The sequence below is a fragment of the Sphaerodactylus townsendi genome, linkage group LG13 (genome assembly GCF_021028975.2).
Source record: "Sphaerodactylus townsendi isolate TG3544 linkage group LG13, MPM_Stown_v2.3, whole genome shotgun sequence".
In the NCBI taxonomy this organism is placed as follows: domain Eukaryota; kingdom Metazoa; phylum Chordata; class Lepidosauria; order Squamata; family Sphaerodactylidae; genus Sphaerodactylus; species Sphaerodactylus townsendi.
In genome coordinates this window covers 8,707,338-8,720,033 of record NC_059437.1, presented here as the reverse complement: position 1 = coordinate 8,720,033, position 12,696 = coordinate 8,707,338, and the positions used below count along the sequence as shown (strand labels likewise).

At 45.2% G+C, this 12,696-nt stretch overlaps 1 protein-coding gene across 2 annotated transcripts in view; it reads left to right on the top strand.

Moving 5' to 3' along the window:
- The window catches only part of LOC125442674 (fibronectin type-III domain-containing protein 3A-like), a 91,955-nt gene that overhangs the window by 57,738 nt on the left and 21,521 nt on the right, over positions 1-12,696 (top strand). For both annotated transcript variants that reach the window (XM_048514248.1, XM_048514247.1), the window contains 6 exons: positions 497-775; positions 4,077-4,132; positions 6,190-6,344; positions 8,129-8,188; positions 10,277-10,415; positions 12,160-12,213. In XM_048514248.1, the coding sequence (XP_048370205.1) occupies positions 497-775; positions 4,077-4,132; positions 6,190-6,344; positions 8,129-8,188; positions 10,277-10,415; positions 12,160-12,213 (743 nt within the window). The remainder of the gene's footprint in view (positions 1-496; positions 776-4,076; positions 4,133-6,189; positions 6,345-8,128; positions 8,189-10,276; positions 10,416-12,159; positions 12,214-12,696) is intronic.

The window sequence follows — 12,696 nt, the reverse complement described above, 5'->3', positions numbered from 1 at the left end:
TGAGATATGAAGAGCTAGGTTACAGGTACCGCGATGTCAAAAAGGTTGGGAAACACTGCTATAGAGTCTACACCAGTGGTGGCGAACCTATGGCACTCCAGATGTTCATGGATTACAATTCCCATCAGCCCCTGCCAGCATGGCCAGTTGCGTCTCTGGCTAAATGGGTCAGGCAGGAAGTGATGTAAAAGCCCTCTGCCTAAGATCCTGGGGAGCTGCTGCCAATCTGATGATACAGATCTTGATGGACCAAAGCTCTGATTCAGTATCAGGTGACTTTCTATAGGTTCAAGACTGACTGACTGGGGTTCAGTTATTATTTTATATTTCGGATTTCTCATCTGGCCAACGCTTGCAGGCTTTTAAGCTATTGAAAGCAGTTGCGATTAATCTTCTATTAATCACATCTCTTGTTTAACTTCTGCAACCACCTGCCTTTCTAACCCAAAATACGCTTTGTGTGTGTGTTTACTGATGTGCCCATTTTCCCCTCTAGAGTCCCGTTCCCACGGAAGAACAAATTTTGCTCCGCGTGATGAAAGGACTCTCAAAATGCAAGAGCATTTGAAGAAGAGGCTAAAAGACCGACAAGCTAGTGGACATACGAATAACAAAGTGAACAGCCCCCCTTCGTCACCTCATAAAGTTCAGAATTCTTCTAACACCAACGTTCAGAACGGATACGGGAAGGGACAGCAAGCAGCAGGAGGGCAAATGAAGCAGAAGCAAGTGGGAAAGGCCAGGGGGAGCCCCCCAGCTGAGGCAGAAATGGGAGGATTAACATGGGGCTCTTTTCCACTTGTAGGAAACGAGCGTACATTTGATTACCGCCAGGATTCCTGATGAGAATCACACTGTATGACAAACGAGGGGGGAAGTAGTAGTAATGTAAGTTTATTGTCTTGGCCATAGGCCTCACAATCTCCTTGTACACAACATCATAAAATTAGAATGTACACAAGACACCCCATATATACTGACTTACTAAAATAACTAAATTAATACCATAGATATCCTTATCCGTAATACAGCACAACATCATTACACCATACTTAACCTGATTCTTCTTGCAGCATGAGCAAAAAGTGCTACTCGATTGGTAACATACGGATCACCGTCAGATAATAGACAGATCAATTTTCCAGTGTTATCGGTGTCCCCCGCAATTGGAAGAAGTCCTTTAATGTATTTGGTTCTTACGTTACCATAGAGGGGACACTCCAAAACATAGTGCAGAATGTCCTCATCCTCGTCACTACCACAGATAGGTACTAGTACATTACTACATCGTACACTATGTAGAAAAGTAGAAGAGAAGTAGAAAAAGTGTACAGTGCTTTGCTGCTTTGAGATTTAAAGTGACAACATAAGAAGACTTTCTAAAAAATTGTGCTGGCTGATTTAAGTGGTGGAATCTGTAAGGGTCTGTTACTCCAGTCAATAATTGAGAGTCAGGAAAGGTCCAAGAGCTTTATTTTAACTTAGCTGCAAGAAGCTCGAGCTTTTGCATGAGGTGTACATCTCCAAACGTTGCCCATTCGGGTGTTCCCCCCCCACCCCACCCCACCAGTTCCCACGATAGCCTGCATAAGAAAAGGATCCTGTGAAGACAGTATTGTTATGTCTTCACCCCAAGGACAACAATAGTGCTCACTCCCTTCTCCAGGAAATGCGGGGAGGGATGAACATAAGAACTAGCCTGCTGGATCAGACCAGAGTCCATCTAGTCCAGCTCTCTGCTACTCGCAGTGGCCCACCAAGTGCCTTTGGGAGCTCATGTGCAGGATGTGAAAGCAATGGCCTTCTGCTGCTGCTGCTCCCGAGCACCTGGTCTGCTAAGGCATTTGCAATCTCAGATCAAGGAGGATCAAGATTGGTAGTCAGAGATCGACTTCTCCTCCATCAATCTGTCCAAGCCCCTTTTAAAGCTATCCTGGTTAGTGGCCATCACCCGCTCCTGTGGCAGCATATTCCAAACACCAATCACACGTTGCGTGAAGAAGTGTTTCCTTTTATTAGTCCTAATTCTTCCCCTCAGCATTTTCAATGGATGCCCCCTGGTTCTAGTATTGTGAGAAAGAGAGAAAAATTTCTCTCTGTCAACATTTTCTACCCCAGGCATAATTTTATAGACTTCAATGAAGTCTGCATACTCCACTAGTTACAAGCACAGCAGTAGAAAACAGAATGGGCCCTCAGGCCACAGGTAAAAGCAAGTGCAGGTGTGACCTTGGCTCCAGCCTGCTTATGCCAGGCCTGACAAAAACATCCGATCCATTTCTCCATACCTTTGGTGTAAGAAAGCTGAGATATCTGTGGCACCATATCAACTGAAGTGACTTGCCTGGAGGAGGGAGAATCCAGATCCCAATGCCACCTTTTCTTTCATAGTCTACTCTTCCATTATAAGTCAGAGTGAGGAACTACAAGAGAAGAGTGGCATCGCCCGGACGCAAAAGATTGCAACGTGTCCAAAAAACATAGTGCTCAGAAATTATAACTGTGGCCCTGGCATATTTCAACCTGTTTACCTTTTCAAGAAGCAATTGGTGCCAAGTGTGTGTCTGAATACAGGGTCGCTTTAGTGTAACTGGAGATGCCTGCGTCAGGGTCAGAAAATTTGTATCATTCCTCAGGCCAGGGGGACAGTGGAAGCAGCCTAATTCAAGGGAGGTTTCTTGCAAGAGGAACATCCTTGGAAGTTTAGAGACTTGAACGTAGAAGGGAGAGCCGGTATTGCTGAACAGGCCCTTGAGCTGCTAGATTGCTTGAAATTAGGCGTGTAGCTGCCTCCCTGCTTGTGTTTGCACAGAGCCGACAATGACAGGTGCCCAGTTGGCCTCCGTGTTTGAATTCAGTCATGTGCTCCGTAATTGCCTGTGCATTCAAAATTGTCTTATGGGTTTTCATGATGTCAACAAAGTCTTTTTATTCCGCAGTCAGAGTACTGTTCACACAAGTATCTTTCCTGTGCATCTGATATTTGAGTGATGAAACACAGAATGTTTCTGGATTTGGCCACAGGCTAATTAAAATGGTCCATTTGCACTTGTGCTGTTGGAGCAATAGTTGTTATTCCAGCCGTAACTTCAGTGGTAAAGTACTTTGCTTCTGTGCTTTTTGGTATTGTTGACTCTGCTTACCTCTCATTGGACTGGAGTAATGTACCTTGTTTCTGGAGTAACCTGCTGCTGTTTGACAGCAGAGGAACAAACACACCATGGTGTAGGTCCCGTTGCAAAAGAAAAGTGTGATTTGCTCTCCCGTTGCTTGAGGAAATGAAACGTAAGCAATCTGTTTTTCTCAATTTGAGACTACACTGTTTGCAATAAAAAATAGCAAACCTCATAGATAAGGGAAAAGGGATGAGAAGATTCTTCATCTGCATTCAGGCATGAGCTAATGAACCTACTCATCTTTATTCTACCATTTGCATCAATTAGTATCTTGAATTTTGAGCCTTGGTAAAGTAAGTAGAAAAGCTGACATGAAATTATTTGAAACATAAGAAGGGAGTGTATGATTTTTCTCTTTATATCATTTAAACATTCCTTGATGAATCTGTGGCGTGAACGTTCGAATGCTAAAAGCCTCAAACCCCCCGTTATATAAACATTGTATGGCAAAGTGAACAAACATCGTTTGTAGAAAAGCTTTTCTTATCTTGTGTGTTGCCAATCTCAAAAATGGACGTTTCCCAAAGGCTTTCTGGGAAAACTTTTAACTGAAGAGCAACGGTGTGTTTCCAAAATCATGTGGCAAATCAACAAGTTTACTGTTGTGGTTTTAATGCCTCCAAATTCTAAAAAATTGTTCCAGCCAAAGAGAAACAAAGAAAGCCTTCGACAGTACACAGAAACAAAGATGTATTCAGATCCTTGATATGAACCGAGAGGAAGTTTGTGCAATTGTTACTTCAGTCTGCTTTTCTAGATCCAGTGGTCAAAATAAATAAGGGCAATGAATCTTGCACAGTATATACAATGCTTCTTGTGAAGCTGTCTCCATTGTAGTTGCAACAGTGATAATAAATCATTTATCTCTCCCTGTCTAATACATCTTTTATGTGTTTTCAGAATCTGACACAGAATCCAGAAAGACACAAGAGCTCTTTAGCATCAGTAAACCTATAGTAAGTTACCTTTTTTAAAAAAAGTATGATGTTCCATTTGTATTCCTTTCAACAAACTCAACCCAAATGGAAGAGATTTTCTAGTATGCTTGAGGCTGTGGTGTCATACTTTGTAGAATCCCCAGAGAAAAAGGATGATCATAGATGTGAAGTTGCCACAGAATATTCTATTCAATATAGAATAGAATATTCTATTCAGCCCTGTGGAATGATTGAATCCCTTGGATTCTCAGTATCCAACACTGAGGTTACATGTAGGGAAAAGTCCATATTTGAACATTGGCACTACTTAACTGTGCTGTTCCATTAGCAGGTTAAGCACTGATTGGTGGCAACTCTCTAGGGCAGTGGTGGCGAACCTTTGGCACTCCAGATGTTATGGACTACAATTCCCATCAGCCCCTGCCAGCATAGCCATAGAATCTCTCATACGAACCAGGATCGTAACGTATATGCCAGCCGTTTGGCTTTTTAAAAGCTGCCTTTCTGTTTCTTCACTCCTTCACTCTCTATGTTGTTGTTTTGTAAAAAAATAAATAAATTATGATACTGAGGTTTGACCCACAGCCTGCTTAAGTTGGATTCCTGCAAGTGTTGAGCTAAATGTCTTTTGAGGGGTGGGAAAAAGAATAAATAATCATTAAATAGCCATGTTCTAGCAGCATTCCCTCCTGACGTTTCGCCTGCATCTGTGGCTGGCATCTTCACAGATGCCACAGATGCAAGTCACAGATGCAGGCGAAACATCAGGAGAGAATGCTGCTAGAATACGGCTGTACAGCCCAGAAACTGCACAGCACCCCAGTGATTCCTGCCGTGAAAGCCTTCGACAATAAATCATTGAATAGTCAGCCCAAATGGAACTAGACCAGGGGTGTCCAACTCTGGTACGTCAGATGTTCATGGACTACAATTCCCATCAGCCCTTCTGGTATAGCCAGCCCGAATAATCTGAGACTTATCCTCCCACCCCCACAAACTGTCCTGACAGCACATTCACTGCGCGAGACCAACTGACTGCAGTGTTGGCGTGGTTCACTGTAGTTGGGGTGTTGCTAAGGAAATCAGGAGTGTTCCAAGGACTGCTAGACATGATAGTTTTCCTACAGCATCTGTTATCCTCCTGTGAAAAATTACGTACACACATTTGCTTCCAAGTACGTCCCCTAGAAAGCCAGTGGCCCAAATGGATCATCTTCTCACAATCTCAATTGTGTCAGCAAAATAGATGCACATTGTCTCATGCATGATGAAGAATCATGCGAGTTTGGAAACAAATGGTAATTTCAGCAGTGGGGAATAGGGTTTTCCCCCCCTACATATACCTTGCAAATACTGTTTCTTAAAGCATCTGGTTTTTATCATTTCTTCAGCTGACTGAAGGGATTGTACCCAAAGCTACCTTCACATCCCTTTTGCATTAAAAAAAAATCCATTCCTTTTTAACAGAACCAAGGAATAGGGAAAGCATGCCCCAAATGCAAAAGTCTTTTTAATCATTACAGTAGAAAAGGCTGCTTTGATTGGCATGGCTTGCATTTGGCTTAACCTGCCAATAAAATACAGAAAAAAATTATTCTCTATCACTTTGAGTAATATTGTAGCCCTGCCATCATTTGCCATCTAGGCCCCCTAAAGCAAAAAGAAGAAAACAGCCCCGTACAGTACAAAACGTCAAGTAGACACATATTCTAGTTTAGACTTAAAAGTGGACCCGGCATCTGAATCAGTCAAAAGCTGTTGTTGTCAAGGACTTCGTTTGATCACATCTGTGTTTGCACAGTACAGTTGCTAATGGAGGGAACCAGCCCTGAAGTAGTTTCAATAGGAGAACTTAAATACAAATCCAAGTTAAACTCACTGGCTGTATTAAAGAACTGCGAGATTCCCCCCAACCCCCCCCCCCCCACACACACACACACCCCTACGGTGATAAAGCAAACCTGGCACTGGCACGGACAGGTAAAGAAAGAACAGGAGGATGACCCTCACATTCTTTGTTCGATATGCAAGTCATGCTAGAAAAGTAACGTTGCTCGTTCTTTTGTTCTTCAAAGGTTTCTGAAATACAAGCCAGGTCAGCTGTCTTGTCCTGGACTCCTCCAGTGGCTTCACAAGACGGAGAGGCGCAGAATGTCAGAACGGACACATTCATGTTTGATGTGGCAATTTCAAACAGTGGTAAAACCGGAAAATTTAAATCCATTTATGCGTAAGTTCAGTTTCTCAGTTTGCCCCTTACAATCTCTGTTTGACACCACGGGTTGAATCTGACCAGCTTTTTCATTCAGCCTCCCCTAATCTCCTCCTCTTTTTTACAACCCCCACCCCACATTGTTGATGTGTGAGAGGTTGGAGAGTCTATTGTTGATGTGTGAGAGGTCGGAAGGCTTTCCCTTCTCCTTTTTCTTTTTTATCAGTAGAGAAGCTGGTTGGATTAAACCCCCTAACTGGCAGTATGTTCATTAGGACTGATTTCCAGCTTTGTTTCCATGGAAATTATTTTTAGATATATTGTAGGGTGCTTCCCAGTGGAATTCCGGATCGTCTTCAAGGTGTTGGTGTTAACCTTTAACCAGCAGCCTTCATACCTTCGAGACCGTCTAACCCAAGGGTAGGAAACCTGCGGCTCTCCAGATGTTCAGGAACTACAATTCCCATCAGCCCCTACCAGCATGGCCAATTGGCCATGCTGACAGAAGCTGATGGGAATTCTGGTGGAATTCCTGAGCTGTCCCTGAAGAAGTCCCTAGTCCTAACCAGGGGTTGCGGAACCTGCTTGACTGCGGCTCGAGAGCCGCATGCGGCTCTTCTGCCCTTGCACTGCAGCTCCACGAGCTGAGCCACTGGCCCCATCCTTGCCCGCCCTGAATGCAGCAGGCGGAGCACACCTCTGCCCGCGGCCGACAGTTCCCCTCTTCGCCTGCTTGGGCCCGAGGCGGGCGCTTTCCTGGCGGCCAGCGAGGCCGAGCCGCTGGCCCCATCCTTGCCTGCCCTGCAGGCAGCAGGGCGGGCGCATCCATGCGCTTCTCAGAATCAGCGGAGTAAAAGGTTAAAAAACCCAATATATACAGTGTTATCTTTATTTTAAATGTCAAAAATTATTTGCGGCTCCAAGTGTTTTCTTTTCCCATGGAAAATGGGTCAAAATGGCTCTTTGAGTGTTAAAGGTTCCCTACCCCTGGTCTAACCCTATATGTCCCAAATAGGCCTCTGCGTTTGGCGGAGGCCAATTTGCTGGTAGTCCCCTGCCCCTCGTCGATACAGCTGGCCTCTACCCGGGCCAGGGCCTTTAGAGCCCTGGCCCCGTCCTGGTGGAATGCTTTACCATCTGCTGTCCGGGCCCTGGGACATGGTGAGTTCCATGCCAGGGCCTGTAAAGACCCGAGGGGTTATTCCACCGGGCCTTTGGGGATGCCAGCCGCAGACTGCCTGCCCCCTCTTCAGCCCCCACGACAGTTTTGCCATCTTCAGCATTGCCTGATTGCTGATTCCATCCAATTTTGGGCAATTCTGGCCCTCCTGGCCTTTGGGCTGGGCGCCATCTCTGCATGCATCTGGGCATGTATTTTTATCTGTAATTTCTGGAATTGCTGCTATAATGTATTTTAATGAATTTTAATGTTTTATTGCTATATTGTATTTATGAGACCTTATATTGTGTTTGTTTTATGTCTCATTGTACACCGCCCAGAGCCCTTCAGGGGTTGGGTGGTCTATCAAGCCGAATTAATAATAATAATGATAATAATAATAATTCCTGCCTATAGGGTTAAATCCCTAGATTGAGCAAATTTAGGGAAATGCTGAGATTGGCTGTACTGACCACCGTACCTTTGTACCTAGAACCCAGTGCCGTGCTGTTGGCATTGTAAGGATATTCACTGTTAGCAAACATTTAGGATAACGTGGCAAGAAATCCATCATTGTAGTCAGCTGAGGACTGTCGGGCTTATAACTATTTAGCTGTTGTCTAATGGACTTGTTTCTCCGCAGTGGTGAAGAGATGACTATAACTGTTCCTGATCTGAGACCAGCAACAGACTACCACGTTAGGTGAGCATGGAGAGAGAGCATCACAAGAAATTGAAAATGTTGTAGAAACAATGAGAAATGACCTCTCGCTGAATCTTCCTCGCCTCTTCCCAAATAGCACCCTAATTTGATATTATATAAAAGATTAGAGGAATATTTGCATGATAGTAGGGGCAGCAGTGGCGTAGGAGGTTAAGAGCTCGTGCATCTAATCTGGAGGGTTTGATTCCCTGCTCTGCCGCCTGAGCTGTGGAAGCTTATCTGGGGAATTCAGATTAGCCTGTACACTCCCACACACACCAGCTGGGTGACCTTGGGCTTATCACAGCTTCTCAGAGCTCTCTCAGCCCCATCTACCTCACAGGGTGTTTGTTGTGAGGGGGGAAGGGCAAGGAGATTGTAAGCCCCTTTGAGTCTCCTGCAGGAGAGAAAGGGGGATATAAATCCAAACTCTTCTTCTTCTTCTTCTAGATGAGCGAAAGTGAGGCATTGATCTGATACAGTCTGTATCAGGGGTGTCCCATCTCTGGCCCTCCAGATGTTCACGGACTGCAGTTCCCATCAGCCTGTTGACCATGCTGAAAAGGGGTTATGGGAATCGTAGTCATTGAACCTCTGGAGAGCCAGAGTTGGGGACACCCATGGTCTATATTGTTCTGAATACTATATACCAGTGATAGGGAACCTTTTCAAGACCGAGTGCCCAAACTGCAGCCCAAAACCCACTTATTTATCGCAAAGTGCCAACACAGCACTTTAACCTGAATACTGAGGTTTTAGTTTAGAAAGAAAGTTGGCTCCAAGGTTCGCATTACTCAGGAGTAAGCTTGGTGATAGTCGGTGGCTTTGCTTTGAAGCAACCGTGCAACGCTGCGAATGGGTGAATCAGGACCCTAGGAGGGTTTAGAAGCAGGCCCCATTGCCAGCAACTGAGCTTACTCCCAGATAAAGGATTGTGCTTTAGTTCTTCCCATGAAAATCAGTGGGGTTTAACAGCACTTAACAGGGTTACTATACGTTGTGTCCAGCGGCTCAGGTCAGCCTAGATGTGTGTGGGGCGACTTTCCACCCCCACCCCTCCGACGAACTCTGTGCATGCGTGCCCACAGAGAGGGCTCTGAGTGCCACCTCTGGCACCCGTGCCATAGGTTCGCCACCACTGCTGTATACTGTCTTGTGTTTACTAAGTAATATTTCTGGTACTGCAGAGTACTAGATACTTTTTCTTCTCAAACGTATTGCATTTACAGTGTAAAGGACAGCACTGTTGCCTTGTTGCTGCTTAGTGGAGTTGATAGAGTGGCCTTGGAGTTGATAGAGTGGCCAGCCTTGCCTTGCAGGGGACGGTGACAAAAAAAGTCAGAGTGCTCCATGTTTTTTCTTCAGTTAGGACAGAATTGCCTTTTTCACATCGTCTTCTCCCCTAGTTGGGCTGCTGACGTACAAGAAGATCCTGGCTTGTAGATAACTATGTGATTTTGCCATCCATCCACATCTGACTTATGGCGACCCTGTAGAGTTTTCAAGGCCAGAAATGCTCAGAGGCGGTTTGCCATTGCCTGCCTGTGTGTGAGCTGGGAGAGTCCTAAGGAGACCCAGCAGGCTTCATGTGGAGGAGTGGGGAATCGAACCCAGTTCCCCCGAGTTGAGTCTGTTGTTCTAAACCACTATATCGTGCTGGATCTCAAGATAACGGTCTCTCACTGTATTATCACCAATCACAGATATTTAGAAGAAGAAGAGGAGTTTGGATTTATATCCCCCCCTTTCTCTCCTGTAGGAGACTCAAAGGGGCTTACAATCTCCTTGCCCTTCCCCCCTCACAACAAACACCCTGTGAGGTAGGTGGGGCTGAGAGAGCTCCGAGAAGCTGTGAGTAGCCCAAGGTCACCCAGCTGGCGTGTGTGGGAGTGCACAGGCTAATCTGAATTCCCCAGATAAGCTTCCACAGCTCAAACGGCAGAGCTGGGAATCAAACCCGGTTCCTCCAGATCAGAGTGCACCTGCTCTTAGCCACTACACCACTGCTGCTCCCTTTAAATCTCAGCATCATTGTACACCCAGAGCATTTTCTTAACCTTTAATTTTGTTGTCTTCTCCTGGTCACAGAGTTTCAGCCTCAAGCAGTTCCACGAAGGAAATTGTTTCAGAACTGGCAAGTTTCACTACAGAGAGCTGTGAACCAGATCCTCCAGCTGCACCGAAAATAGTCAACAGAACCAAAAACAGCCTGAATTTACAGTGGAAGGTAATTTTTTTTAATGTTAGCTATTTGCGATGGCTTCAGGGCATTGCTCCCCAGGAGTAGTGAACATGAACTGAACTCCCAAATGGCAGAGGTGCTTCCAGACCGTCCAACAAGCTGAAATTGGGCAGTCGCATAGCTTCAGGACATGCTGATTGCTAGATTAGGATGATAATGTGTCACTGAACATGCAGCAGTTGACACTCAGAATCGGGTTTTCCTTGTTCTGTAGGGCAGCGTGCCCACACCGAGCAAGCAAAGCAGCATGTGTGGTAGGATGTTTGGGTGGCTGCCTTCACACCATTACACCAGCCAAGGGAAGTTTTCCCGTTGGAGCTAGCAACATATGTTATAGGGGCTGCAGAAAGCAAGCTGAATTGATTAGTGTATAACAGGGATGTCCAACTCTGGGGCCCCAGATGTTCATGGACTACGATTCCCATTGGGACTGGTTGGAATTGTAGTCCATAAACATCTGGGGCGCCAGACTTGGACACCCTTGGTGCAGGGACGTAGGTAAGGGGGGTTCTCGGGTTCAACCCCCCCTTTGCATGTCCGAAGCTCCGCCCCCCCCCCCCGTTTGTGGGTTTTTGCATTTTAAAGTGGTTTTTTTGTTTTTGGCCTGCAGGGGGCGAGTTTTTAGGCTAACGGCACCAAAATTTCAGGCTATCGTCAGGTGACACTCCTGATACCAACCAAGTTTGGTGAAGTTTCGTTCAAGGGGTCCAAAGTTATGGACCCCCGAAAGGGGTGCAAGCATCCCCCATTGTTTCCAATGGGAGCTAATAGTAGATGGGGCTACCCTTTTGAGGGTCCATATCTTTGGACCTCCTAAATCAAACTTCACTAAACCTAGGTGGAATCATCAGGATAGTCTGCTGCTGATACCACCCAGGTTTGGTGAAGGTTGGTTCAGGGGGTCCAAAGTTACCTACTCCCAAAGGGTGTGCCTCCATCCCCCATTGTTTCCAATGGGAGCTAATAAGAGATGGGGTCACACCTTTGGGAGTCCGTAACTTTGGACCCCCTGAAACAAACTTCACCAAACCTGGGTGGTATCATCAGGAGAGTCTCCTAAAGATATCCTGAAAGTTTGGTGCTGCTAGCTTAACAATTGTACCCCTGACAGCATGCACCCCCCAAATTTCCCTTTAGATTTCTCTTTTTTAAATCCACCCTTAGACATGGGTTTAAGAGTGAGAATCCTGAGGAGGTCCCCCAGTTCAAGCGATTGAGAGAAAGTGATGCTGCTGTTAGGGGTGGGGTAGAATCCACCCCAAAATTCCATCACTTTCAATAGCTTACTTTTACTAAGAGGGACCCCAGATTCTCCAACTTTGCCCCAAAAAAAATGGATTTAAAAGGAGAGTCTGGGAACTGCCCCTAATTTAAACATGTAATTGAAAAGTGATGCATCAGCAGCTTGGCTTGCGCCTCATAGTGGGAGGGAGCGGGGGCAGGTCGCGACCAAACCTCAGATTTTGCACTGGGCTCCATTTTCCCTAGCTATCCCTCTGCCTGGAGTGGAGATCTGCAAACTCTCCCCCATATCCCCCCAGTTCTGGTTCTCTTACTCAGTATAGAATATATGTTGAATATTTCATAAATGTATATATTTCATAAATGTAACAAACTCTATATTTCATAAATGTAACAAACTCTATATTTCATAAATGTAACAAACTGTAGTACTTTGCATTTCCTTGACAAAATTGTCAGTGGTCAGCATTTCCCCTTTTCTTTTCAGTCTCCAAATGATAATGGCTCCAAGATAACAAACTACCTTTTAGAATGGGATGAGGTAAGTTCTTTGCTTTTGAGAGCAGAACTGCAGCGTAGTCATTTGACAGAAATGAAAATGTGTGTTGCTTAAGTCACACATGCCACAAGTTGTACCATTCAGTGAGTTAGGTCCTGTGGATCAGTTCTGCTAACAGCTGCGGTTTTTCTTCAGTGCAAGAACCCATCTGTTGATGCAAGATGCCCTTTTGCTAGTGAGATCCAGTTGAATATAATACTTAGCGTTTGTCAAAGGGCGAGGGTTCACCTTCAGTTAGGAGAAGATGATTCTGTTTCAATCTCTCCTTTCCAGAAAGCCACAATGGAAAATGAGATGGCTCTCAGAACCTTACAGAACACTTTGCTACTGTGTTATTAGTTTTACTTTATCCCTCTAGGTGTGTTTTATTCATTGTCATAATTAGTACTTCAATTGTGATTTCTTTTGATTTTTTGTGTGCAGGATCTTTTAGGCCTAGTGGTAGAAAGCTGCACGTACAATTCT